Here is a 27762-nt window from a genome sequence, read left to right as displayed (position 1 = left end):
CAAAAATGTCAGCTTACAGAGCTCTTTATTAGTTTTCTTTGCATGAACTGAAACAGAACTTCCACTAAAACTGAAAAAAACGAACAAACCAAAAAAAAAGAACAAGTATCCCTGATAATGTGGTCACTCCACTGGGACCAAACCCCAGGTCCCTTCACCAAAGCCAAGGAAATAAACAGCTCAAATAGTAACACACACTTCACAGCTGGCATCGCTTCGCCCCCATTCACACACAAAGCTGCGAGTGGAAACACCAACAACCTTCATGAACAGGAACAACTGTCATACTCACATTCCAGTAGGACTGGTTCCAGTAAGGCCCGTCATTTACTCTCATCAGAATGATGTCCCTATTTATATCTCAATACAAAAGGTATAATTAATCCGGTTTTTCCAACAGTGAAACTTTTCATCCATTAGCCTCACCTACAGTCACTCGCCCACAGCACCAAATGATTTCTTCCCATGATATATTTGTATAATCACTTAGTGCATTGCTCAAGGATTCCTGAGAGTTGTTGGGAAAAACCAAAATCTAAGGCAACGTCATCCCAATGTATATATCTATATACATATATTGACTGTAGCTCTGTACACCACCTAGGAGGAGCATTTAATGGATGCAAGTTTTAAATGAATAGTTTCAATCACAATCTTAAACTGAACTAGATGAGTTTATGGAGCAGATATTGAACGTCTGGGGGGGGAGGCTGTCAAATATAGTGCAAATAAACAATAGAAAACTTTTACAATGAAAGGAGTGGAGAGTGCACACAAGGCCACACCAGCGCAACTGTGACACCAGGTAGTCGCAGGACAAGTTTCAAACAAGGGCTGAACCGCAACCTGCAAAAGCCCCTAAAAAGCCGGTCCCGGGGAAGCATGCAGCCGAGGGGGTCTTTGGTCAACGACGTGGCCCCTTTGGTACGATCCGCCGTGCAGCGAGATGTGAGACAGTTCGCATGTTTCACTGCTGACGCGGAGACGGGTTGGTCCGACAGAAAAGCTACGTTAAGAGCTATACGAACGGTTTAATGTCTTCACACGAGGGAAAGGGAATTTTCTGCTCTCCGGAGGATGGAATGTACCTGCAACTGGATTCAATGTGCAAAGACCGCATTCAAGGACGAATCGGCAGAAGAGGCAGCCACCCAAAAAAAAAGGCATTCATCTATGAAGCATAGTGTGGTGTGGATCTGTACCCTAACCCTGGATTTGGTCTCACCAAAACGGTGTCAGCAGAAGAATTACAATAAATAACAATAAATAAATAAGTACAGAAATAAAGGGGCAATAATTTCACTTATCTCCTAACCTACCCCTTATAAAAAAAAGAGTGCATTGGAAGACTTAAACCTTTGGGCAAACACCAACAATCTTTTTTTTTCTCTTCTGTTTTGGTCTCGCATTTTAATGCAGAGCTGCGTCGCCCTGACACAATCAGAACCGGAGGCAGATTCCATCTCATGGCTGTTCAAAACTGTTTGGAAGAATCTTCTCTTCATACTCAACATTGGCTACAATTCAACTCTCGGCTCCTTTTGTTAGATTGAGATTGAAGTTCTGCTCAACTAAAATATTTGGTTTGGTACCAAATCACAACAAAGAAAACAAAAGACACGCAAAAAAAGAAAAAAAGAAAAGAAAAAGCATTATTTCGTGCAACGTAAAGAACGTTTGATTAATTAGACTGCCTTTTCCCTGAAAACCACTAGAGGGCAGTAGTCAAAAAACCACCTGCTTGTGTTACTATAGATCTGACTTGCACCAGAATTTATATATTTAGGTTGTAACTAAAATATACATCTTTATATATTCTGAAATGCAGCTCTGGAGTTTAAATTGCATAGTGAAATTGAAAGCAGCTGGCGACAGCGTCCCCGCCTCCATCACGACGACTCGAAAATACAAAAGCTCAAAATTGCAGATGCATAAAAAAAGGAAAGTAAATGCTGAATGAAATCACATACCAAGAGCCTGAAAGATTAGAGATATCTCAGAAAACCCGTTTCCCTTTTTTAAATATATATTTATATATATATTTGTCCTTTTTTTTTTTTTTTAAGCGCTCTCTGAAAGGGAGCAGCAGGTCAAAAGTCCAGCCCCCTGAGAATTTTTATCGTGGGCGCTTTACCACACGGACCACACGCACGCTCACACCCCCGTGCACTTTTTCCACTACTCTTCTTCCTCTGCTTCCTTTTCTCCGCTCTCTTCTTTCTCTTTATCCGCCCACTGGTCCTGGTGCGAGGCCGGCGAACGGCGGCGGCGGCCCGGATCTTCCACCTCTGCCTCCCGGTTCCCCATTCGCAGGTCCAGACTGCGCAGGATGAGCGGGTAGCCCGCCAGCCGGTGGGGACCGAGGTGAGCCAGCGCCTGGAGCGCCAGAGAGCGTCCCCTCTCGGCCTCACCCGGGAACATCAGCGGTGGGCCCGACCCGCTCCCACCGTCTCCTGCCGAGGGAGGGAGGAACACGGAGGGATGGGCTTGCAAAGGAAATGCCTCCAGGGGGTTGGACTGCTCCCTGCCGTTCACACCCGCCCCTCCATCCTCCCAGTGGTCGGGCCCACGTCTCGGCCGCCGCGTCCGCATCTCCAGACAACTGTGTCCCTTGCGGTGGCGCTGCAGGTGGTCCTCTCGGGCGAAAGCCTTGTGGCAGAGGGGGCACTCGAAAGGCCTCGCTCCGCTGTGGAGGGAGAGGTGGTTCTTGAGGTCGTAGGAGTGGAGGAAGCGGGCCGGACAGTGGGGGCAGGTGTAGGGGCGCTCGCCCGTGTGCTTCCTCATGTGGATCTTCAACTTGTCGTTCCTGAGGAAGACAAAAGGTGGAGAACAAAAAGTGAGCAAATCGCCGCCAACGACTCCGACAGCAGACGCGCGGCTCTGCCTACCGGGTGAACCGGACGCCACAGGTGTTGCACTGGAACGGCTTCTCCCCGGTGTGTGTCCTCATGTGTCTGGGAAGCTTCCCGGCCCCGTGAATGATCTTCTGACAGACGGGACATTGCTGTGGCGTCTGAGACTTCCTCTTCCTCCCGGCGACGGCCGCGGCGGCCCCCCGCCCTTGGCTGGCGAGAGACGTGGGCGTGGAGGCGTTTCCCATCAGCGCGTCGTTGTCGCCAAACCCCTCCATGTCGTCGTCCTCCGACACCCTGTCGCCGGAGTTTGAGACAGCGGCCGGGGGGGCCAAGTGCGGGCGCTCGTACCAGTGCACAAAGCCTCCGTTTAGCGTGGGCACTCTCGCCATCTCGCCGACCCCCCGGGGGTCTCCGTTCTGCTCTGGGTGGTGACGGAGCTCCTCTTGTTCCGGACTGGGCGGCTGCGTGGACGGGAGAGAGCGGAAGCTGTCGGACGCAGGCGAAGACTGCAGGATGGGAGAGGTGGGGGGAGGGGGGTTTAGACTTGGGGGGGCGGCGTGATGCTGCCTGATGCTTTTTATCTTCTTTTTGTCCGTTTTTCTTCGGGACAGCGTGACCATCCCTCGCTCCGCTTGCGGAGTTTTAACCACGTCGGCCTGAAGGACTCTGGGCTCCCCCAGGAATTCTTTCTCCGCCTCCGCCGTCTCCCCGAGGATGTCCCTGCACGCGTCCGCCACGCACTGGATCCCCAGAAGCTGAGCCCCCTGCAGCACGTCTCTCATCCCAGAGCTCGGAATGGTCAGAGTCGCCGTGTAGGCGAACTCCAGCAGGGCATCCAGGGCGTCGGGGGCCACGCAGTCCAGCTGACACACGCTGAAACCCCCCCCACGGTCGGCGCCGCCCTCCTCTGACCCGAACAGCTGCCGGAAGTAGAGGCTGACAGCCGCCATGACGGAGCGGTGGGTTGGGTAGCGAGCCCCGCGGGACGTTAAGGTGAGGTCACACAAGAGCCCCGCCCTCCGCTGGTCATTCAGGTGGGACAGGAGCTCACTGCTGTGCTCCGGGAAGGGGATCCCAATCAGACCGTCCTCGCCTGGAGACATCACCACCTGCGGAAGAAGGAAAAATCAGGTGACTGCCCAAATCGGAGGGGAATTATTCGGTTTGACTGACTCACTGACAAACATCAGAGTGCTCGCCAAGAACCGGAAATAAATCCCCCATAGCGTGACTGTGGGAGAATCTAACCCAGGCTTAGGAACTATTCTCCCCCGACAGGAAGGTTGAAGACCAAGTGTTTGACGAGGGCGACATTAGCGGACGCAGGGTTATGCAAGCTCCTTCAGGTGGCCTAACCTTGCTGCAGTAGGTTAATTCCTGCGTGAAACCTTTATAGCATTAGTGGTTTGAATAAAATACCTGTGGGAGAAGCAGGAGGGCCGGTGGAGGAGGGCGACGGGAGGGAACGAGAGCGCACCGGCGAGAGGAAGTGACAACCCAGCGAGGGTAAAGGGGGGAGTACCAGCGAAAGAATGAGGAAGGAAAAAGCAGCAAGAACAGCTACCACTGTGACAACTGCCATGAACGCGGGTGACCTGAGAACGCGTCCTCAGACTCCGGGTTGGACACCGTTTGTCTTTGTTTGCTGACCCGGCCGACGGTTGGGTCCGTCAACCGTCGGAGGTCGCCAGGTTAACCATCCGCTTCAAAAGGGAGGAGACACCTTTGCTGCTGCGGTGACCTGAGCTCACACCTCGTCCCGCCCCGACACACCCGCACAGACCAGATTTTCCACAAACAATCGGCGCTCCAGAATCACCCTGCCTGCCCTCCATCTCCCTCCCGTAGAAACTGGCAGCCACCTGGTCTTCCAATGAGAGCAGGCAGACGGTGCCCAGAGGGCTCATCTCCATCCACCTGACTAACCTGCTCTAAAACACACCCTGTTAAACACACACACACACACACACACACACTGCTGTATGCCAACCTGCGTGTTTTTTTTCCCCCTCGCCGTTTATTGATTTATGCAACGAAACCTATCTGAACAGTTTCCACCAGAAAGGCTGGAGCACAACCAACTTCAGAAATCCCCCCCCAGATTAGCCGCCCGCCTAAACCGCCTCATATCTGGTCCCTCTCACCCGAAAACACTTCAGAACCCCCCCCCCCCCCGAAATTCTGGTCTGCTGATGTGCTCGAAAGACTGGCGTGAGCGTACCTTCCCCGTCTTCATGGGCACCGGCACCGTCAGCCGGAGGCGAGGCAGCGTGCGCGTGCCGCCGTCCATCTTCGGCTCTTCTCTCGACCTCGAGCCTGAAAAACCAGTGCCGTTTATTTCCCGCGGCCCGTAAATGCACCACTTAAGAGTCCGATCTCGCCGTCACAAGTCGGCGTTCATCCTCGGGGATGTCTACCTCTTTCGCTCGTGAAGTCGCTCGCTCCTTCCTGTCGTACCAAAAAAAGCTACACGACTGACGGAGGCAGATTCTAACATAACCCTCCCCCCCCCCCCCCAACATCGCCTACGCGCCCCCCCGCCGGTCCATTTTCCGAGCACTTTTCCGATAAACAGCGTCTCCTCCTTCAGAAACGGCCGTTGCGTCTTGCCGAGCACAAGTTCACGCGACCCGGGCAGGAAGAAGAGCCGCATCCAAGCAAAGCAGCGGAGGAATACGCGCTGGTCTAAATTGAGCACATTAGCGATCATATTGGCGTTATGAGTCATAAAAGTGTAAAAACATACATTTGGGTAGGGACAGAATGAGAGGTAACGCGGAATACGACAAACAAAGAGCTGCCTAACAGTCGCGACCCAACAAACCTCAGCCGCACGTCGGTGTTGCTGCTTTTTATGCTGCGTTTTTCAGCGCTCAGGTTGGGGTGAATGTGCCAAAGTTGTATGTAGCCGCAGGAGGAAGTCGAGGGGGCACGTGTCTGAACATTTCACGCAGTCACACCGTCTCCCTTTCCGACATTTTCAGACTGAACGCGACTAATTGTTTTTGGAAATGACGCGAGGCGACTTCACTTGGACACTCGACCCCAACTCAAAGTCACCTTTAGGGCAGTTTACACACCTTTGGCAGGCACAGATTCAATCATGGAGATGAGATTTATTCAGAAAACAGCCCTTTTAGCGCTGTTCTGAGCACAGATTAGGATTATGTGTAAATAAATAAAACTTGGACACGCACAAGAGTCTGTTTGCCTCCATTAATGTGAATGTCCGACCCCAGAACCCCAGAAAAGAAGGCCCGAGCAGCCAGGCGCGGAGGACGTTTCCGAGGAGGAGCGAACAGCAACGGGTTAAATTTCCGGAGCAGAAAAACCATAAAAGTGTGACGGGCGGCTGGTTTTTCAATCTTATCTTAGCCGTACAGCTATTAACGGAGACTTTTTCGGAAAATAATGAGCTCATGAAGAATTTTCAACACTTCCTATCAACTTTTCTGTTTTGTCTGTGAGTCATTCTCACACACACACACACACACACACACACACACACACACTAGACAGCATGTACCCCCCCCCTTCCCCATCACCTTGTTTTGCTGCTAACCAAGGACACGACGTTGTGAGTTGCTGAATCTTGCAACACTCTGTAATTACTGTAACAAGCAACAGGCCGATACCACAAACACACTAAAGTTGATGTTGTGTTCAGGTACGAGCGTCCAACACGATTTCAAGCGTCTTCATTTTGCCTTTAAGCCTGTAAGGCCACACTTGTTGTAAACAACCTTTTTTTTTTTTTGCTCCTGTTTTTGGTCTCTCCTCCCACCTCTCGTCAATTCAACTCCTCTGCAGCGTTACCGTTTCCTCATCCCTCACTTTCGTTATGTGTACCCTTTTCCTCTTGACAAGAAATCGAACTTTAAGACAACAACGCTAACGACTGAACGCTTAAGCTAACCCTAACCCTAACGCCGAAGCTTTCGGGATTCTTCTTCTTTAGGAAACATACAGCCATCGTTACAGCTCACAGCCACGACTTTTCTGCTGGGTTCAAGTACATTTAATAGTTTGGAGGGGAGCCACACGGCTCATGGAGACCGTTGAAACGTGCACACGCGCCAGTTTTTCTATATGAAGGGACTGTCCAGCGGACGCGTTTGTGGACTCCATCTGCACAGACTCAAAGCTGGAGCCATGACTGCGTGCAGGACTCTTGTTTTCCCCTCTCTTCACTCTTTATGGCTCTTATTTTCCATTAAAGGCCGCAAGTTTTCCCAGTCCACCTCAATTATATCAGACTCCGGCATCGAGGGGGAAAATATGACTTTACACGGCCGAGGGGGAGAAACGCTTTTCTAAATTCTGATGTCAGATGTTTTCCAGAGTGTAAAGGCGTGACTGTGCGCCCGTGTGTGTGTTGTAATGTGACAATCCGACATGTAGTTCCGAGCTGCGTTACTAAATACGTGCCATCGAAGACACCGAGCGTTGTTTTTGAGTCACCTGACATGTAAATATAAAAATGATACTGTCAAATTTGTCATTTGTGGGAGGAAAAGGTTTGCAGCTAAACACTCCGTATTTCAGTTTTAAGTGGTTAGAGGCTCACAGATATAGAACAACCCCCAGCACACACACACACACGCACGCATTCATTCAGACAAGTCTGAAATTTGGATGTTCCAACTAAAATTAGACAAACGATGACGCAAAGCTACAACTGTGCTCAAGAATCAACAAAAGTAAGGCGGAAGCTCGTACCGTTTCTCCATCACACCCTCGTCCTCCTGCCACCATGTTCTTCTCTCTCACAGGTTTGAAAATTCAAGCCCGTTTCAGCGCTTATTTTTGGGTACTGACGGGAGTGTGTTGCTGGGACACCTTTTCTGAAGAGGAAGGGAGGAGGAAACGGGGGGGATGAGGAGAAATCTCACACACACACACACACACACACACACACACACACACACACACACACACACACACACACACACACACACACACACACCACACACACACACACACACACAGCAGATCCTACCCAGAAATGTTCAGAACTGGGTTTAAAACACACAGCGGCGCTCCGACAGAACCCGTGTCAGCTCGGAGGCGACGACGCAGGCGCCGGGCCTGCAGGTTCCCCCCTCGGGACGGGACATTTGCATCCCACCAGGCGATACAACAAACAGGCGCAACTGGGGAGAATTTGAATCGCCATTTGAATTTGCCAGTCGGGGCACGAGGCTGCAGGTGGTAATTAGAGCCTCGGTACCCCGACGTGATCCGAAGACACAAACACACTTTTTTTTACATACGCACAAGGACAACCGAGCCCTCCGGCATCTTTACTGTTAGGTGTGTGTGCTTGTTGGGCCTGCACACACACATACACACGCACACACACACACACACACACAACACACACACACACACACACACACAGGGCTGAGAAGACGCTGCATTATTCATTGGGCTGGCAGAGCGGAGGCCCTTATCCCCTCGCCCAGCCACACCACAAACACTCCACTGTGCAGCAGCCGGTTTGCATGCCAGAGCCGCGCACCAAAGTGACTCTGCTGGAGGATTATCAGCTTATCAGCACATGGGACAAGACATTTGGGTGTGCAGGGAGAAAAAAAAAACGCTCCGCCGAGCGCCAACTTCTGACCTGACGGAAACACACGTTTCACTGCAGGCGGATATCCCAGTATTCCCGATTCTGGATGCCTAAACTTGCAAATTTAAGAGAAGATTTATGTCCCAGTTGCAGAATGAGGAGCAGACAGCGTCACATTTCATCACCAAATACAACTATGATATCAGATTTTAGCCTGATCTGGATTTTTCTTCCATTAATACATATTTTTTCCTAGAGGGATGGATGTATAAGCGATTCTTATTTTTTCTTGGAAACTTCCCACGACCCGATGTTACGGAGGAATCAAGCCTTTAAATGATTATTTGTCTTTTTTACTAAAAGTGGCCCCTGAGAGAGGAAGCGCGAGCAGCAGGAGCAGGAAAAGAAATCAATGTGAGGTTGGAAAGGGGAAAAAAGGTGCGAGAAACAACAAAGGGCACGAGGGAGGTGTTCGTTTTCTAAAAACACACATGTTCTTAGAAATCACACAGGAGGAGTGAGGTTATGGGGGAGGCGAGGCACATGAGAGTGAGTGGATGAGGAGTGGGTGTCGAGATATGAGAGATAAAGCAGAAGAGGGGAGGCAGAGACAGGAAAATCTAGTCCCGGCCTCAAACAATCTGACGTGAAACAGGAGTAGATCGCGTTGAGTTACCGGGAGGGAGGAAGGGGGGGGGGCAGACGAAGAGAGGGGAGAGGAGCAGTCATAATAGGATGGGTGGAAATGGTGCGATCGAGCAAAGGAGAACATGCACGCAGCTACAGGAAGTAGCAAAGAGTCCTCGCAGGTGTTTGTGTGGGGGCGTGTGCAGATGTGGGGAGCGGTGCGCTAGCAGCTGCTTCTGCCATTAGCATTGCTAAAGAGGAGTTTAACCCCCCCACTGAGAGGGGAGGCCAATGCCCCCCCACACGTTCCAGAGACGCAGAGTCAAGAAATGCAGGATCACAATGGCGGGGGGGTCGCGGCCGGGCGGGTTGATGGCGCTGCTGCACCAGCCGCGCTCGTACGTGCTGACGGAGTCGTGGGACGTTTCCTCTGAGAGCGACGACTCGTGAACAAACACAAGCAGAAGAAAAAAAAACCTGGATTGAAGCAACGAAACGGTGGCGAAGTTGACAGAAAAACGGGCAACAATTGTCCAATTGGGCATCGATCCCACTTCTTAAAGATGTTATTAGCGATCAAGACTCTCCTGTTTCTAACAGTCAGATTATTACCGTTTATAACAGATTGTTACCGTTTATAACAGATTATTACCATTTAAAACAGATTATTACCGTTTATAACAGTCAGAGCAAGAACTAATTAAATAAAAACATTTTAATAAATTTAGAAATTTAATCACTGTTCCTTGTCTGCAAAATCATCGTTAACGTCATCACATAAAAGGAATCCATCCTGAAACTAAAGATTAAATGAGAGAAACCGTTATTCTCTTATTCTAAACGAGGAAATAAAGCTTGCAGTTTTGGAAAACAACGTTCAAATAGCGATGAACTCCCCACTTTGAAGAGCATTTACAGTCATTTAAATTAATAACTGAACGCAGAGACGTGACGCACAACGTGCACAATCCGTCCAGCCTTGCAAACTGCAGACGTTTTTGCTTCCTTTAACAATCCCACACCAGCCCAAATTTGGTTTCTTGCGTCATTTGCAAGCTTTTATTTCTCCAAAATGTAAAGATTTCCATCCTGGGAAGCTGTGAATTTAGTCTAAAACTTTTCAACTCTTGGATCTAAACCTGACATAAATTACAAGTTTGCTTTGTTTTTTTATTTCCTGAGCAACTAAACTTACAGGTTGTTTAAAGGATAAACTGCTTCCTAATTCACACAAATGTAAAAGCACTAAAGACGCTCGAGCCAGATGTTTCCAACGCTGAAACCTGAAGAACTTCATTAAATGTAATATTGAAAAAGAGCATCAAGTCCCTCCAGGAAAAACTTTCTTAAATAGACCGAACTATTAAAAGAAGCAATTGAATTAGCTAAAATATAGATATATAAAAACGTGTGATGAAGGAGACAAAAACAGATGTGCGGGATTAGTTTTTACCCAAATTAAGTGTGACTTCATGTTTGTGTGTCTAAACCAAGTTGCCACATCACTGGGAGGGTCTCAGAAACGGCTTCTCTCCCTCTAAATGACCTCCTACTTCAGGGCAAGGACTTGCAAAAAACCCTGGATGCACACACACACACACACACACACACACACACACACACACACACACACACACACACACACACACACACACACACACACACACACACACACACACACACACGAAAAACAATGTTGCAAAACCAACCGATCATGATCAGTTTCCTCTTCCTGTTTTAAGGCAGATGGTCGACCAATAACGCCGATGAGACGGGCGGAAGAGAAATTAAACAAACAAAATGTTGATGCAACATCAACACACTCACCACACGCCGGCCACGGTCCTCAAACGTCAATTTGAATAGAATCGCCGCTGCTTTTTTTTTCGGGCATTTGTACAAACGGAGGTTTTTTCCAGGAGGAAAAAGGCTTCGTCGGAAAGCGAGGCCCCGTTTTTACCGCCCATCGTACGGCGAAGGGGTCAGACTCAGCACCCGTGCCGCTCGTGTTTGGGTGTTTATTCTCACTTTCCCTGAAGTGTTGTCTCACGCACCGATTTATAATAACCGCCCTCTCATTGTCTATCGAAATAATCACACTGTTACTAGAAGAGCTGAATCACGATCGCTCCTCCAGCCTTTTTTTTTTTTTTCTTTTCTCATGCTTGGGCTGGTTTCCCCTCTATCTTCTGACTCCTTACAAGAAGACGACGACGCCGCCTCACGGCCAGCCGCCGATTGGCTGAAACGGGCCGGCGTGGGTTGCGTGGCTGGTGGTCGAGAGTGAGGGAGGCCTGTCAAATGGTACAGAAACTCATGACTGAAAAGAGGAAATGGCAGATAAAGAACTTCCTCTATTGACAGAGATCTGAGTGGGGGTAAGACTCAACAGTAAGCTGGATTACAGCTGCCGTGTAGCCACCACCGACTCAGTATTTCTCCAAACTGTCACATATGTCGCAAACGTGGCGTTGGTACGAGGCTACACACCCGTGAATCAGGCGCAGACACTTGTGCCCATGTGAATTCTCTTGAAGAAATGAACCGAAAGGTCTTTAAATAGCAGCAAAACGGCGGCAACCTCGAGCTCTTTCATGTCCCACTCGTCCTCTCTTACGTTGTTTTTCTCCCCACCGTCCTCCCACAGCCTCGGTTTGCATGAAACTGAAAGACCCGTGTCTGAGAGAAAAGGGGGAATTTATGTGGCTCGCCTGACCTTATTCAGACATTTCTGGGAACTGCGTGCATCCATGACCACGCGCGTGTGTGCGGGGGTGGGGGTGGGGTGTGTGTGTGTGTGTGTGTGTGTGTGCTGGTGCTGCATGTTTGGTTTCTTCGCCTGACCCGAACACTCGAGTTCACTTCCCTGCGATCGGACACACGGCAGTCACAGGTCGCACTTCAGCAAAGGCATGTGAACAGTCACAGTGTGTGTCCCCCCCCCACACACACCCACTCGTACGGTAAAAAGTACCGATTTACGTCGAGGGCGACTCTGATTCCGACGTGCTTCAGCCTTTCTGTTTCAGGGTGCAGCTCGAGGAGCCGACTGGACGATAAAGGCTTTATTTGCATGTCAGTTACGGGTTCCTGAGCTGGACGAGGACGGAGGAACCGTTTTCCTCCAGCATCCTCGCGGCTCCTTCACTTCCTCCTTCGGCTCCTTTGTTCTCTTTCATCTCCCTTTGTTCTCATCTCACTGCTTCTTTTCAGCTTTGCTTTGGTGTCCCTTTCCCTCCTGTTAGTCCTGCTCCTCGTCCTCCTCCTCCTCCTGGCTGAAGGTGCTCCCCTAGCTTTGCTCCATCTGGACCACCTCCTCCTGCTGACCATGCTGACCCCCCACCCCCCCCCACCCCCCACCGTGTTAGCTGTCTCACCTCTGAAGTTCTTCCCCAGTGAAACTTTTTTCCACCTCTGGTTTTGAAGGCGCTGAGCAGCGTCTGCCAGCTGGACCGTGACCTTGCTGAGCATCTGATTAAGCCTTTATTTGGATACCCCCCCACTCTATTTGTTTAACAGTCCTCTATCGCTACGGCTCTTCGCGGCGCCGTTCCTAGAACCATTCAGCCCAGGAATGATTTAGGTGGACCAATGTAGGTTCCACTTCGGGGGGGGTAAACCATCACAGCAGCACCACCGGAGACCAAACACTGGTGCCCCCCCAAGACCAGGTCTCAAAGGACAACAAAGCAGACAGATGCACAGGAACGTGCTCACATCTGCTCCCGTGCAGCCACACCTGACTAAAAAGGCCTCTTTCGATCACCGTACTGGTCGACTGTTGCATTGGGAAGAGAAATCCTGCCACTTCTGCTGTGGGAAACACGATTCTCCCAATATTTCCATGACAGAATTACGAGCGGTCACTTGAACTGTGGATGAATTCAACCACCGGGCAGCTGCACCTTCAGCTCTCCATGGAACTGCTCCCCCAACCCCAACACTGCTGCCTTAGAAGAAGGCAACACGTTCTCAAACAGTAATTCTGCCATTTGTGTAAGATCAGCATTGACAAATTCTACATCTTGCTGCTGGAACTTTCCCATGTAGAATATTGCCAAACAGTTGAGACAGTAAAATACGATAAAACATCCTCCCTCTTAGAGATACGGCGCTACCAATAAAGATTTACTATTTTCCGAGTTGGACTGTGTCATCTTGGAAATCATTAATATGCACCAGCTATATGTGTAAAGACTCGATTGGTACCTCCAGTCCATAAACCCAGGAGACGATGAGATCCTATGTTCTTTCCTGCTGCCTTCTTCTTGTGGTTCAGCAGAGATCATAAACCTGGGGAGGGGGGAGAGACGGAGAACTGAGGAATCACTTTTTTTTTTCTTTTTTTTTTTTTAAAAAGACTGAAATCGGGATTTGCGGCTGTTGTAATTGGACAGGTTAGCTTGGCCAGACGAACACGCAGCCACAGGTTCTCACATGACGCACCAGATGTGAGGCAGGGTGGAGTGGGGCTTCCGAAAGATAGAAACTGTCTGCTTCCTGCTTTGATTTCTTCAGAAAAGGAGTTCTCCAACAGTCATTGTGGGTTGGGAAAGCGGACGCACACAGATACCGTCGAAGATGTGTGTGATTAGACGCCGCTATACGGAGGCCGAGAGCCGTTTTGTGAATCTAGACCAGAGGCGGCGCGGTGCGTTCGAGGGCAGCGCGAGGCTGACAAACATACGTTCATGAGAGAAAGAGAGAAAAAGGGCCCGGGGACAGCAGAGCTCGGTGGAGGAGGTCACGTCAGGACAGCTGAAGCGAGGGATGAGGCACAGATGTCTCATTATGTTGCAGACAAAGTTGGAGAAACAGAGCTGACATTAAGATCGCATTTTAAAGGCCTGATGGCTCGGCCATGGGTGGGGAGCAAACATCCACTCACTGGCCGGCTCACGGGGGGGGGGCAGCCACAAAGAAAAAACATTTCCCCTCTCGTCTACTTTTAAATGGCATAACGGGGCCCGACGACAAACCGCCGCCCCCCAGGAGACAGAGGTGAGGGGAGGAAAATAAGTGTGACAACACCTGAGCCTGGAGGGCACAGGGCATTAACTACCTGCATGGATGTCGGAGGATTTAACCAAACAGACTGTGCCCAAGGTTGGGAAACCAAACCCAAGCCAGTTGAGCTTGTTAGGCCGGTCTATCCGAGGGGCGAGTCAGCAACTCATCTACCTCTGTAATGACACACACACAAAAGCCCACTGGCATAAACGCCCTCCCCACCCCTGAGGTAGACATAAGCCTTAACCTAACATTACAGCCTATTCCCGCACAGGAGAGGGACGGATTAACTCAAAACACTGGTTGGTCATGTGGAGGATGGCGGTGGTGATGATGATGATGATTAACAGACCACTGAAGGGAATCATTTGGGTGTTCTGGGCTAAATCCGACTGATTTCGGCCCGTGCGCGGCCCTTAACAGCAGAGAGGCAGGTGATGTGCGTGAGAGCAGGTTAGGTTTTGGATGTCAGCTGGTGCTCTCGGCTATAATTAGCAGCGCAGTCTCCACAAACGTACCCGGCGACCCCGCTCCGTCTCCTCACCTGGCCGCTGCGCACAGACACGCACAACACCGCGCTGCACCTGCGCCGCCAACTAAAACAGCCCCGCGCACCGTACGTGCGCGCGGGAGGGCCGAAAAGCCGAAAAACGCGCCCCTTCGATGGCGTTCTAAAGGTGGGGGATGAATGTCGCCGGGAGTTACCGAACACCCGTGACGTGGATTGTCCTCCTGTGACCCCGATCAGAGGCACAGAGGAGGGCAGCGGGACGCAAACGCGCACATTGCGGCAAATTAACACCCAACAGCCAGAAGAGTTGCAGTTTTCAGCCAAATGAACAGCGAGCAGGTGAGGCACCTACCTGAGAGCCCGTGCGTCACCTGTTCAGACTCGTTGCGTCCCACCTGCCTGCTCGGCTCCCGCACTTCCTGGATTATTTAGTCCCACCCTGCCTACTTCTGCCACTTTTCCTTCCTCCTTCAGTGGGCGCTTCTGGTGGTCCGCGCTCTCCACCCGTCGCGTCCTCGACACGTGTTTTTATTCACACGTCTGCGCGTTACTGATGCTGATCGTCTCTGCGCGCTGCGCCGGTCCTCTGGGCGGCTCTGACCCCCCCCAAAGGCTGCTACCTCTGTTGGCCCCACTCCGACTCCCTCCGCCGTCTTTACTGACAACCAGGAAGCGGCTTGCCCTACTTACGCCCAGCCGCGGATTGGCTCTGGCAGAGCTGGAGAAGAGACCGCCGGGGTGGGCAGGACGCAGGAGGGGGGGAGGGGGGGAGGGGGGGTCCCGTCCGTGGTGCGATAGGCCAGCGGCGGTGTCCGTCGCGGTGCCGGTGCCGGTGGGTGGAGAGAAGGAGGTGGGCAGGTTTGAAGACCCCGCTCCTCCTCCTCCTCCTCCTCCTCCTCCTCGTCCTCCTCCTCCTCCTCCTCCTCTCCGCTCTGGGCATAGGTGGGTCGAGCGCAGCGGGCAAGGAAAGCGGATTGAAGGCTATGAGCTTATTGCTTATACCTGTTAAACGCAAACGCATGTCGAGGCCACCCCGGGACTCGACCACACTCCCCAGCCCGGGCTCAGGTGTCCGGACCGAGGCCTGTGGACGCGTAAAGGCGGAACCTTATGACAGGCTGACGGCCCACATGAAACCCCGGCAGAGGCGGTGTCACATGAAAGCTGAGGGGACTCGCAACAATCGGTGGAAACAGTGCAGTCAGCTGAAGTTGCAAAGCACAGAAGCCTGTTTATGAGCTCTTTTTTCCAGAGTGAAAATGATATTTCTGTTGCCAGCAGAACAGAAGCCTCGTTTCACTGCAAACGACCCGGCGCTGAGCACTTACACATCATCCTGTTTGAAGTGGTTATGGGAATTACCTCGCCTGTTGAGCGCTCCTGGTGTGTGTCTGTGTGTGTGTGCGTGTGTGGTGGGTTTAGAAGTGAGGGTGCAGGAAGTCTATATATAATGTTTGCGGTGAGCAGGCAGCCCACCCTTTACCACCTTCCTAACCTTAAATCTCTGCTTACTGTGCGGTTGTGCTACTAGTCGGAAAAGAATAGAATCTGAGCCCCGGAGCCGAGTTGCGCCCCAAATGTGGAGATCAGTGGCCCAAGGAGGGTCACATCTTTGACCCTCACTGTGGTGGAATGCACCGTTTATTGAAGGCTTCTGGGACAAAGGTTGCACTGAATGTTCTGAATAATACCCCTCATTTATGAACGGGTTTGTTTTCAGAGCTGAATACAGGAAGATCCGGATGCTGCCCCATTCAAGTGGGCACGAGCAGCATCGGATCCACTCTCAAGTGATCAGCCAGCACAACAGTTCTGCAAGCAACATTGGAATTGTGCTTTTTTTTGTTTTTGTTTTTTGCTGCAAATATCCTGAAACGTCATCTTTCATGCAAATGTTCCATCTGACATAACTTGTTCTTGGCTTGTGGTGACATTTGACCTTTAAGAGCTTCTGGATTCTTTTTTTTTTGCACCTTTTTGCACCACGTGCTGCCGTCAAAAGGCATCAGTTAAATATGTTCTATGCTGTCCACGTGATGTCGTTTGTGTGTGTGTGTATGTGTGTGTGTTGGGGGGGGGTTATGCATACTTTTCATATATGCATAACCCCCCCACCCCCCCTTCTAAATTCTCACTGCTCTTCTCCACTGAATAAATGAATCTAAAAGGTGATTCTTGTCTTATTATAGTAAACAAACATGAACCAGTTGTCCCCCTGGCTTGAATGTTGAATTATGTCATGATCCAGACACGCACCCTCACGCACCTCCACTCAAGAACTCGTCTTTCGTTTTTCATTCCGGGGCCGTTGGCGCCACCTAGCGGTCACTGCTCAAATAAAGAGGGAATGAATGAGTTTTGAGAACCAGCGTCATCTTTCATTAAAGTTGTCATTAAACTCTGTTTTGAGCTGTCTTCAGATGTTTGTCCAGGAAAACTTAGTAATACCATACATTTTAGCATGAAATGGGAAAACGAGGCTGATGATTAACCCCAAATCACCTCAGGATCTGTTCACCATGGATGTCTCCTCCGCTATAGGTGGATGCTGTTTGGGGGGAAAAGATGCACGTTGGTCGAGAAGCTGCTCCCTCCCGGTTTTCTGAATTAACAACAATAATTATTATTTGTTGAAGTTTAGCGACATCTCATGGCGAAAATATGATATGACTGGCAATTGAATTTGCATAGGATATTTCTGCTTATTAAAAATCATATATGCTAAACCTTTATCATTGAGATCATGGTTCTGCATGTTAGCGTTTACTGAATACAGCTTCATTGGACAGAAACTCAAATGAGCTCATGCTTCCGCTGACATGATGTAAATCCCCTTTATTCTCCAGATATACACCACCATCATCATCATCATCATCATCATCATCATCATTATCGTCACCATCAGTGTTATTAGCTCTGCCTTCCATACCAAATGTAATGTCCCATTTTTCTTTTCAAAAGCTAAAGCTGTGTTAAATAAAAATAAAACATTTGGTCCTTTAATATATAGACTAGGCAACATGGTATTAGGGGTTAAGACAAATATGCCTTGTTGCTACCAACACAAAACATCAAACATCACTGGAAATTGTGCAGAAACGGTGTTTTAGGAGGGACGGGGGGGAGGAAAATAAAACACGAGGCCGATGACAGTGAACAGCAAAGTGCCTGGTAGAGAGAGCGAAAGAGAGAGAGACAGAGAAGGAGAGAGAGAGAGACGGTTAAAAGCGTTCACAACCAGAGGTGTGAAATCAGATGAAAGGTGGCGATACAGGCGAGGCATGAAAAGACTAAAGAGACTGAGCAGCGAGGGAGCGCACAACAGACCCACAGAGAGGCACATATTTACAGTACGGGGAACCAGATGGAACAAAATTCAGCTACAGAGCACAGCAGAGGATTATAGTGCGTCACACACAAAAAAAACACAATTCACAGAAACCGGAGTGAACGTGTAGGATTAAAAGTGTCGACTTGATTCCGAAACTAAACACCACACACCTGGGACAACAAAACTACAAGTAGCCTGTTGCTAAATATTCAGATTCAATTCAGTACAGTGATTTTAAAACTCTACCTCATTATTATAATTATGGTTATTCTGATGAGAAAATATTACACTTTGGTGCAAAATGGGAGGCAAGAGGGAGACGGAGCTGGACACGTGTCTGCATGTAAAACCAACCAGCGTATCAGCACTAATATGGTCACAGTCCCAAACACGAGGGGGTTTCACATATTGCTGTTTTCAATCCTTAAAAAAATGAAGATGATTCGTACTTCCTGTTTTCGCCCCCTTGAGCTATTGCTTCCAACTCATCCTGCAGCTTCCACTTCGGCTCCCCTGCTTGCTCCAACAATCACTAACACAGATATGCACGTGTACATTTGGATGTTCCATTACACTCTATCGTTGCACCAAACACTCACGTACCCACGGATCCCCTTGATCGATGGCTTGGTTAAGAGTCACACGAACACCTGATGTTCTAAGACATTCACGTACGAGAATAAATGCACACTAGATGTCCACGCCGGATGGTCCTGCACACATCATCCATGGCTCTGCTAATCAGAAGTGGCCTCCACGCTTAAACGTCCTCTTCATTTCCCGTCTTACATGTTGGCAGGCAGTTTGTGTCTTAGTCCCTCAGAGTCTTTTCTGGTGAGCGGCAGTTGGGGGTCCTTTTTACCACCTTTAGGGGAGGCGGTGTTACCGGGGGTGGATGCAGGGGTGGGTGCCTGAGAGGTCTGGGCAGCTGCGGAGGGTGTGTTGGGTCTTGGTGGGCTGGTTGGGATTGGATCCAAGGGAGGAACAGAGGAAGACTGGGTACCGAAAGTGGGGGTGGAGGCGGAGGGAGAGGTGGGATTTAGAGAGGGCGGGGTTGTGGAACTCGGCTTTGTGCAACTTGTTGGGGATGGGGTCGCCGCTGGTAAGGTTTTGGTGGAAGGACTGCAGGCTGGAATGGGGGCAGGTATGAGAACTGGGGAGACTTGCTTTACAGGGTGAACTGAAAAAGTGACTTTAGTTGGAGAGCTAGTGCTGGTGGGTGTGGGGGATGAAGCTGACGTTGGTGTTGAAGTTAGAGAAGAGGCCGGCTTTGGGATCTGGCCTGAGGTGGGGGTCCTGGCTGAGACCAAGGCAGACGGGTGGACACAAGGGGGCGGGTTCTGAGCTTTACTTTGGGGTGAGACAGACGCAACGGGGACGGGAGAAGGGGAAGATGAAGAGGTGAGAGTTGGAGTGATGGCTGTGAACGTGGGTGGTTGGGAGGGAGTGGGAGTGCAAGTGCGTGTTGTCTGAGTGGGTGTGGGGGAGGGGGTTGTGGTTAGTGGAAGACTGGGGGCAGAAAATGGGGACAGAGAAGGTGGTGTGTTAGATGATTTGGCTCTGGGGCTTTGTGGGTGCATTTGAGAAGAGGTGAGGAGTGAGGAAGGGGGAGAGGAGGTGGTAAGAGGCGACTTTTGCCCAGAAGTTTGAAGTAGCAGGATTGGCGTAGGGACAGAAGTCGGAGGGGGAGTGGAGGAGGGAGAGGGCGAAGAAGAGCGAGGGGAGGGTGTAGGCATCGGTTTGGGACGAGGGGTTGATGAGAGCGACAGTGGGTGAGTTCCTGCGGAAGGAGGGGTGGAGCAGGGGGGTGGCGAAGAGCACGGAGGGGGCATTGGGATTCGTATGGGACAAGGTGGCTGCGAGGGTCCTGGTGTGGGAGACAAGCGGGTCGGTGATGGTGACGGGGTACAGGAGGAGAGCGGGGTCTGTTTTGGGGGGGGAGAAGATGAAAGCGGAGCAGCAGGAGAGATGTGCGCAGGTGCAGGTGTTGGTACGGAGCCGGTGTGAGGGCCAGACTGTGCGTACGTGGTCGCAGGCTGAACAGGGACTGTAGCCGGTGTGTACCTTTGTGCATTAAACTGCGTGTTAGTCACTAGCTGTGTGGGAGGATTAGAGGTCAGCATGTCTGAACTGCCCCCCCTGGCTAGCTGCCCTGCCAGGAACGGAGTTGCCAGCAAATTACCGCCAGACGCCTTGCGGTGCAGAGGTGGGTGAGGCTGTACTCCGGCCCAGGAGCGGTGAGGCAGCGTGGGCTGCGAGGCGGACAGCAGCCTGGCTTCTTTGGTGAGTCGACCCAGTGCCGGCAGACCTTGAGAACTGCTTCCTCCGCGTAACAGAGCTTCCTTTGCTCCCTGCTGACCTGTTACTTGAACGTTGCCCTCTGGTTGGGACGCAGAAGCTGTGGAGAGGGTTGTAGGTATCTTGTGGAAGGGTGGACTTGGTGACCCTCCCAGCGATCCAGTTGTCACTGCTGAGTGGTCAGCAGGTAGGCGGGGGGCGTTATGAAGAGTCCTTCCCTGTTGGACAGGAGGTGGGACAGAGCATGCCTGCATGGGTGGAGTTTTAGCTATAGGGGGTGATGTCACCCCTCCAGGTGGGCCCATAGTTGAGGGAGATGCAGGGAAGGCCCCTCTGGGCGAGAGACCCCCTAACCCTCCCATTGCCATCATCCCAATTAGAGAGCTCACAGAGGGGCGAAGAGGCTGTAACACAGGAGCTCGTGGGGGGGACAGAGGGAAGGAGGCTGAGGGTGAGGGTGAAATAAGAGGGGAGGGCAGGAAGAAAGCCCCTCCCAGTGCATTGTGCTGCTGCAGCTGCTGAAACTGCTGCTGCTGTTGCTGCTGCTGGTGCATCAGGGCTATGGCTACATTACTGGTGGCGGCTGCAGTCTGTAGGGGGGCGTGAACCAGCGGCGCCCAGATGACAGGACGTGGCCGGGGAGACACTGTGCCGCTTCCTCCCGTGACCCCACCCCTACCTGCGGCAGCGGCTGCAATGGCGTCCTGCATGGCGGGCATACTGTCATGTTTGACAATCTGCTGCACCAGGATGCTGTCACAGGAGCCCAGGCTGCCCGCTGCAAGGCCCCCTCCACTTCCCGGACCTCCACCCCGGCCTCCGTGACCCATGCTGCCCCCTAGAGAGCCACCCTGGGAGGACTTCCGTAGGAGCATCGAATTCTTCCTTCCTGTGGTGGAGAATAAATATGAAGTAACCTCGTAGAAGAAGAGGTCTGAAGAAAGTAACAGGTTACCTATACGATCCAAACGGTCAACAGCAACGGTTTCAAAGGCACGCCGCATCATCGGATGTTCTTCCAGCACCTCATTAAAGCTGTCCACGCTGAGCGAGTAAAGACGGCAATACGTGTCTGCACGGACACTGGCCGTCCTGCGTCCACGGGTCAGCAAACAGATCTCTACATGCAGGACAGACGAAAGGAGGAAATCACTCAGTCGGCCTGTGTTTGTATATACTGTGGCACATAGGATCAAAGAACTCCTGGAAACATCTGCTGTCACAACTTTAAGGGCGATAGAAGCAGATTCTCACCTCCGAAGTACGACCCGTCGCTCAGCTTGGTTTCCTTGTTGCCCCGGGTCAGCACGCTAACTCGCCCGTGCTGGATGAAGTACATCTTGCGTCCAACTGTGCCCTCGCGGATGATGAAATCCGAAGGCTGGAACACTTCGAATCGAAGCTTCGTCAGCACGGCGGTTACGAAATTGGGATCGGCGTTGGCGAAGAGGGGCATGTTCGCCACCAGGCTGCGGCAGTTAAAGCTGACGATTTCCTGGACGAAGAGCAAAGGGAAGGAAGGAGGTGGGGAAGACTGTCGGAACGTGCACGGTTCGTGCGTGCTGGTGAAATCGCTACCTCCTTGAGTGGCTCGCTCAGTTCTCCCAGGATGTTCTCTTCATCGAACATTTTCCCCTGGAAACGGTGCTCGTAGTACTCGTGGATCTTTTGCCGAACGTCTGCAGGCAGCTTGTGGAACGACATATACTGCTCCACCTGCTTGTACTGTATCAACCCAGGAACACACGGGTCAGAACCGCCAGCCCGGATGTGGGGAAACGTCATCCAAAAACAGAGCATGGGGGTTCACCTTTTCCTGGTACTGCCGTCGTGAGGAATCCAGCGACTGGATGAGAGCAGTGGCGTGGCCGATGAACATGGCGTAGCAGGTGGCGCCTACGATCATGCTCAGCATGGTGAGCCACACATCAGTCATGCCCTCGGGAGCCTGGGCACCGTAACCGATACACAACATGTGGCTCATGGCTTTGAACAGTGCATAGGAGTACTGCACGCCCCAGGTGTCATTCTGTGGGAGGGAGACGGACAGAGGAGGCGACAGGACGGGATAACGACGCGTTAGAAATGGCGCCGCGCTGTCGAACGCGTCTTATTTCCGTCATTTTAGGCGAGGTTTTCCCTCTGAGAGACACAGGGCCGCCACTTCAAACAGCTGAGATCATAACATGACACAGCAGAACAATTTAACTGTCAAAACCCACACATGAAAAGGGGCTGCCGAATGGAAGAAGCCACACACACACACACAACACACACACACACACACACGCGCGCGCGCAGCGACATCAGGGCGATCGTGCATTATTAAAGAAATGGTCTAAAGAGCCGACTCTCTGTGGAAAAGCGTGCGAGGGGCCTCCTCTTCCGTTATGTTTCAGTCTAATTATACAAAGACATTAATGGTCCAGCGGATGAGGGGGCCTTTCTCTGGGGAAAATCCCAGCATCTGACTGCTTAGCAGCCGTCACCCGGGCAACCGATGCATGAGTCAGCTTTTCCTGAAGCTGTGTACGAGCGTGTGCACCCGTCTGCCTTCATAGCCGTGGGCCTCGTTCACATGACAAAGGTCCCAAGGCTTTTTTTTTTAATGATGATGACAGTTTTATTCCAACACGGTGGTTCCCCTGCATGAGCCAATTACCACAGATAAGAAGCAAACAGTGTGGATCAACAACCTCACACTGTCCACACACAGATAACTTAAGCCAAGCTGGTCCAAATCCCCAGTTTGGGTTCATCTGAAATGAAAATTATGTCCACTGTGTAAACAGGCCCAGATAGTGCTGCTTATAGGACGGACTGTGTCCCTTTTCCAGCCTCTGCGTGATAAGATAACCTCTCAAAACATCCATGAAATTAAAAGTCAGACTCACCACCATCAGGTTCTTGGAGACCCAGCAGTCGGGAGGGAAGTCCTGAAGCATGGGGACCAGGAACTGGAGGCAGCCATCCCAGTGGCACAGCAGCAGCATCATCCCAATCAGGTTAACTATCCTCACCATGGCACTGGCCAGGTCATAGGTCATATGGAAGATCTGAGGAGGAGGAGAGGAAGAAGGGAGAGGATTTTATTCCCAGCCTTTGAAAATAAATGGCACGGTGTTTCTGCCTCTCACCTCCTCCCACTGGTGGATGTAGCGGATGAGTCTAGACAGGCGGAGCAGCCGAAGCAAGCTCAGGATTTTGGTGAAGCGGACAATGCGCAGCGCTCGGGCTGTTCTGTAGACTTCAGAGTCCAGACTGTCCACCATCAGGAAGATGTAGTCAACTGGGATGGATGACACAAAGTCCACGAGGAACCAGGTCTTCAGGTACTTCTGGCGGATCGCCCTGCGGCAGAGCGTTGACAGATGATTGCGCAATTCACAGATTCGTTTCCAAAGCTTAGAAACCTTCCAGCGCACCTGGGGTCCAGTAGGATCTCAGTGTTGTCCTCCTTAATGATGCCGGTCCTGAAGTTGAGAACCAGGTCGACCATGAAGAGGGTGTCCGAGACCACGTTGAAGATGATCCACGAAGCTGTGTTTTCATCTCTAAAGAAGGTGATGCCCACTGGCAGAATGATCAGGTTCCCCATCATCAGCATCAGCATCAACAGGTCCCAGTAGAACCTACGGACAGCATCGAGCACCCAGCAGTGTCCTCTGTTGTTTAATCATCAAAACAATCTAAAAATAACGACCTTTTGAGGATTTTAGTAATACAATCAATCAAAATTACTGCTGCTACAGTTAAATTGTGATACTGTCGGGGCGCCGGCACCAGCGGAAATAATAAAAACTACTTCAACGATAAGAGAATACGCCCCTTTCTGCTTGTTGTAAATAATGTTCCATCACTTCGACCCATAATTCCACCCCATAATCCACACGTACATACACACACAGTACACACAACTTCAGAGTCCACTGGGATTGGGTGGAGATTCGAACGGTGTCTCACATATATAGTAGCATTTCAGAGTTGCTGTGCTTTATACAAAAGCTGAGCCCCTGAGCTTCACAAATAAAGGGCTAATTTTATATAATTTCATCCTTTTTGAATGCACTGACAGCATAAAACATCCTTTACTTTAGAATTGGATTGTGCTGGGAGAGACAGAAAGACAGAGAGAGAGAGCAACAGAAGACAAATGATCAATAACCTCAGGAGGCCTCATCAGTCTGGATTTCATGTGGAGGATATGGCTGAATGACACAGTATCACCATAAAAGTGCGAGGAGTCGTCTGTATCATTGGCATGCTGCAAGTGATTGAAGTGTTACAGAAGAGGCAATGCAATCATCTCAAGATGGTTCCTGTCATCTATCTGTCTTCCTCCTCCTAATCCCTTTATTCATCACCTTAACCCCTGTCGTGGTCACACCTCCTCTCCCCCCCCTCCCCGTCCGACGGAGTGGCCTCGCAGCTCCGTGGTCGATGGCCGTTGAGCGCTAATTCAGTAACACAACCTCATGGCGTGACGCCGCCGCTAGACTCTGGGAGATTAAATGTGACTCATCAGTCTGCTGCACACACATTTACAGTCGTCCCCGATTTTATCACTGGTGCTGGCTGATCTGTCACTTCATAATCGCCAGCAATAACAGCGAATGGGACTCTGGAGCTGCGGCCGTGCGGCAGGAAACACACCCCGAACCTCGAGGACACGCTTTGATAATTGTGATTGCACTGTCCAAATCCAGGCTGAACAAACTCGTTTGGCACAACAAAACCCTAATAATTAGGAGCATAACGGATGTGAAAAGCCTTCTGTGTTGTAAATAAAGATATTACATATACACTGGTCCTCTGTGCCATATCGGAGTCTAAACTGTCACTAAATCCTGAAAATAGTCAATTATTCATCAGTTTCTACACCACAAAGGAACCAATCCAGGACTCCCGACTCCTTAATCAACCTCTGAAACTGGACACACTGGCTTTGAGTTTATTATGTTGGAGCGGACGGCATCTAAATTCCACGACTTTGATTGCCCATGCAGACATGAAGGGGGGGTTGGTATTTGTTTGTTTCAATGTGCAATCTGACCTCGGCGATAATCTTTTTTGCTTCCCGGGCAGCAGAAATGACACTGAACACGCCGCCGTCTATTAGGTTTCCCTGCCGCTGCTGAGCTGCAGCAGCCTCGATAAGCTAAAAAAAAACCCAGACACGAGAACATCTGTTTCAGACATTACGGAGTCAGCAGAGCACATTTCCGACAAGCCCAAGTTTCAGGTCCGAGCATGGACGGATGCGACGCCATGTCGCGTCACACAGACACCACACACACACACACTCACACACACATGCAGGAATGGCAAATCCAATCAGCGCGCCTCTCCTCATCAGCGTGCCATTTTGGATACGAACAGGTGGTGAAGGAGACCTGACCTCCGTGCACCTGCTCAGCTGTTGTCAGACTAAACGCTGCCGTAATCGAGGCCAAGAGTCTCCAGAGCAGCCGCTGATTGGGTCCCCGTCCGTATTTAGCGGCTGAGAAAGTTTCCACCTTCATCCATCGCTCACAACATGCAAAACAGCCTCTGCTGCTGCTGTCAGATAATAAACCAGCAGTCAGAGACTCATCCCACCTCTTTAGTCTCCTCTCTCTTTCTCCATACTTGTATATTCCTCCAGCAGAATATTTTGATTCTTAATTAGATGAAGACTGTGAGAGGTTATCGGCCTTCTCGGCAAAGACCGAACACACACGAGCAGGGATATTAGCACACTCACGTCGGCTCTTGAGCTCAAGGTCAACACCCTGACAAAAACTCATAAAGAAGGTTTAGGAGTAATCTCTCCTTCGCTCCTTTCCCTCAGTCCCGGCGCTCACTCGTTCCTGAATACAGGTGCTTAACTGAGAAGTGATAAGTGAATAATGCATCACCATTCGACTTGCATAATTTAGGCACGCCATGCATAATTGATCAAATTTCAATTGTCTGAATTGCCTAATTAGATCTATCATCGTGGCCACATAAATCGAATGATTATCAGCAAAGCGCAGGTTGGGTCCAGAGTCAACGGGCCATTCATCCAGCCGCACCTCTTCATCCATCTGCCACCCCACCTGCTCGCTGACCCCACGGGCTGGATCTGCCTCAGGCTCATCAACGCTATTTGTGAGCGGCCGTCAGTTCGGCGGACGTGAGCGGGACAGAGGAAGACGGAGACTGTGTGACTGATTATGCAAAAGTGGGCCAGGAGTCTTGGGGATCGAGCCATCCATTGTTGCTGTGACAGTCCGGAGAATTAATTCTCTCCCTGCTGCTGTCCACCTGCACACTCCGTTACTAGCCAGCGGGCCCAGGGATGTTCCACACATCCAGGGTGCGTGTACGCACCCTCTTGTTCAAGCTCGGGGTCAGTGGGACATTCGGCATGAGCAATTTTCACTTGTCACAGTTCCTCAAGTCACCAGCAGGGTGCGCTCTGCAGAGACCACCCAACATGAACAACCACCCCTCGCTCACCAGATCAGTCAGGATCTTGTCACCTGAAACACCCCCAAACCCCACGGCGCTCTTCTCCTGCCCCAAGCAGAATATGTTATGCCCCCCCCATGTGGCTCGTCTCCCGCCATTCCCCATCTGGGGTGGCTGCAGAATGTGGATGCAATTTCTTTAAATCTCCCTTCATCCTTGAATCACTCCTCCTCTCTTCTCCTCTCCTCCTCCCCTCCCCTCTCTTTGAATCACTACTCTATATATTATTTGTCTTTGATAAGCTACAAGTGGCATTTATTTCCCAGCCAACGTGCGTGACAAGATAAATAATGTGGAGAGAGTGCGTGCGAGGGAGGAGGAATTGCTCATCTTATGGGGACATAACTCACTAATGTCATGGTGGGGACACGCTGAATAAAGAATATACTTGATTTAAGATTAGCATTTAAATAATGGGCAAGCTGTGAAAATGCAGTCTCATCACAATAATGATGTGTGTGTGCGTACGTGTGTGTGTGTGTTACGCACCTGAAGTCGCTGTAGGGATGTATGATCCACGCTCCTGCAGATTTGAGCCTTTCCTGCTCTTGTGCGACTGCCTTGTGGGATCCAAACATGCGCAGGCTGAACTTGTTGACCCCGGGCTGAAGCATGGCCCCGAACTGTCTCTGGATGAAGGTGCTCTGGTTGGAGGTGCTGTAATCCTCTCCATCCAGGCCCACGCCAAACCCTCCTAGTCCGGACAGGCCCACCATCTCCGGGGACCCCGCAGCAGTTGTGTTGCATGCTGTGGTGGTTGTGGTCTCCAGGCCGGTGGCCACCACCATCACCCCGGTCCCGGTGGAAGAGGTGGAGGCGAGGGCGGCGCGGGACGAGGCGAAGCCCACTGAGCGTTGGGGCGGGTGGGCTGTGGCGGAGGAGGAAGAGGAGGGCGGTGGAGGTGGCAGAGGCACCGGGGTCGTTGGGGTGCCTGCTGTACGGAAGGGGAGCCCATCCCGGGTGGAGGAGCTCATGATGGAGAGACGACGGCCGCGTCCACCTAAGGAGACGGTGTCTGCCCCAAAAGAGGCTCTCTCCCCCTCCAATGAGGCCTGGGAAA

The 27762-nt window shown here is 51.1% G+C and overlaps 2 protein-coding genes across 7 annotated transcripts in view; both read right to left on the bottom strand.

Moving 5' to 3' along the window:
* Positions 1–8: 8 nt before the first annotated feature.
* Positions 9–15331, bottom strand: zbtb7b (zinc finger and BTB domain containing 7B). Of its 6 annotated transcripts, none has more exons than XM_057045970.1 (4): positions 14931–15329; positions 13267–13350; positions 2889–3964; positions 9–2806 (listed from the first exon to the last, which is right to left on the bottom strand). In XM_057045970.1, exons 3-4 carry the CDS (start codon positions 3956–3958, stop codon positions 2179–2181), a joined length of 1698 nt encoding a protein of 565 aa, XP_056901950.1. In that variant the 5' UTR covers positions 3959–3964; positions 13267–13350; positions 14931–15329; the 3' UTR covers positions 9–2178. The 6 variants fall into 6 exon arrangements, with proteins under 6 accessions (XP_056901950.1, XP_056901952.1, XP_056901951.1 ...); XM_057045972.1 differs by lacking the exon at positions 14931–15329 and adding an exon at positions 13504–14764; XM_057045971.1 differs by lacking the exon at positions 13267–13350 and having other exon boundaries at positions 14931–15331.
* A 2067-nt stretch (positions 15332–17398) lies between these two features.
* LOC130532896 (potassium/sodium hyperpolarization-activated cyclic nucleotide-gated channel 1) overlaps positions 17399–27762 on the bottom strand; it is an 11951-nt gene continuing 1587 nt past the window's right edge. Inside the window, exons 1-9 of the mRNA XM_057045830.1 lie at positions 27192–27762; positions 23633–23839; positions 23345–23558; positions 23102–23263; positions 22018–22236; positions 21786–21932; positions 21462–21702; positions 21163–21327; positions 17399–21096 (exon numbers count right to left, since the gene is read on the bottom strand). The exon at positions 27192–27762 is cut by the window's right edge and continues 1587 nt beyond it. Coding sequence (XP_056901810.1) covers positions 18695–21096; positions 21163–21327; positions 21462–21702; positions 21786–21932; positions 22018–22236; positions 23102–23263; positions 23345–23558; positions 23633–23839; positions 27192–27762 — 4328 coding nt within the window. The 3' untranslated portion in view covers positions 17399–18694. The remainder of the gene's footprint in view (positions 21097–21162; positions 21328–21461; positions 21703–21785; positions 21933–22017; positions 22237–23101; positions 23264–23344; positions 23559–23632; positions 23840–27191) is intronic.

The sequence above is a fragment of the Takifugu flavidus genome, chromosome 10, assembly GCF_003711565.1.
Source record: "Takifugu flavidus isolate HTHZ2018 chromosome 10, ASM371156v2, whole genome shotgun sequence".
NCBI lineage: Eukaryota > Metazoa > Chordata > Actinopteri > Tetraodontiformes > Tetraodontidae > Takifugu > Takifugu flavidus.
Note: the sequence above shows the minus strand (reverse complement) of the source record. Positions and strands in the feature narration are given on the sequence as shown.

Excerpts from the sequence above, each read along its gene's own strand:
- zbtb7b (XM_057045968.1), bottom strand. The coding sequence starts at position 5,145 with ATGGACGGCGGCACGCGCACGCTGCCTCGCCTCCGGCTGACGGTGCCG. Across the intron at positions 3,965-5,076 it reads TGCCCATGAAGACGGGGAAG|GTGGTGATGTCTCCAGGCGA; the intron begins GTACGCTCACGC and ends CTTCTTCCGCAG. Across the intron at positions 2,807-2,888 it reads TGTGGCGTCCGGTTCACCCG|GAACGACAAGTTGAAGATCC; the intron begins GTAGGCAGAGCC and ends TGTCTTCCTCAG.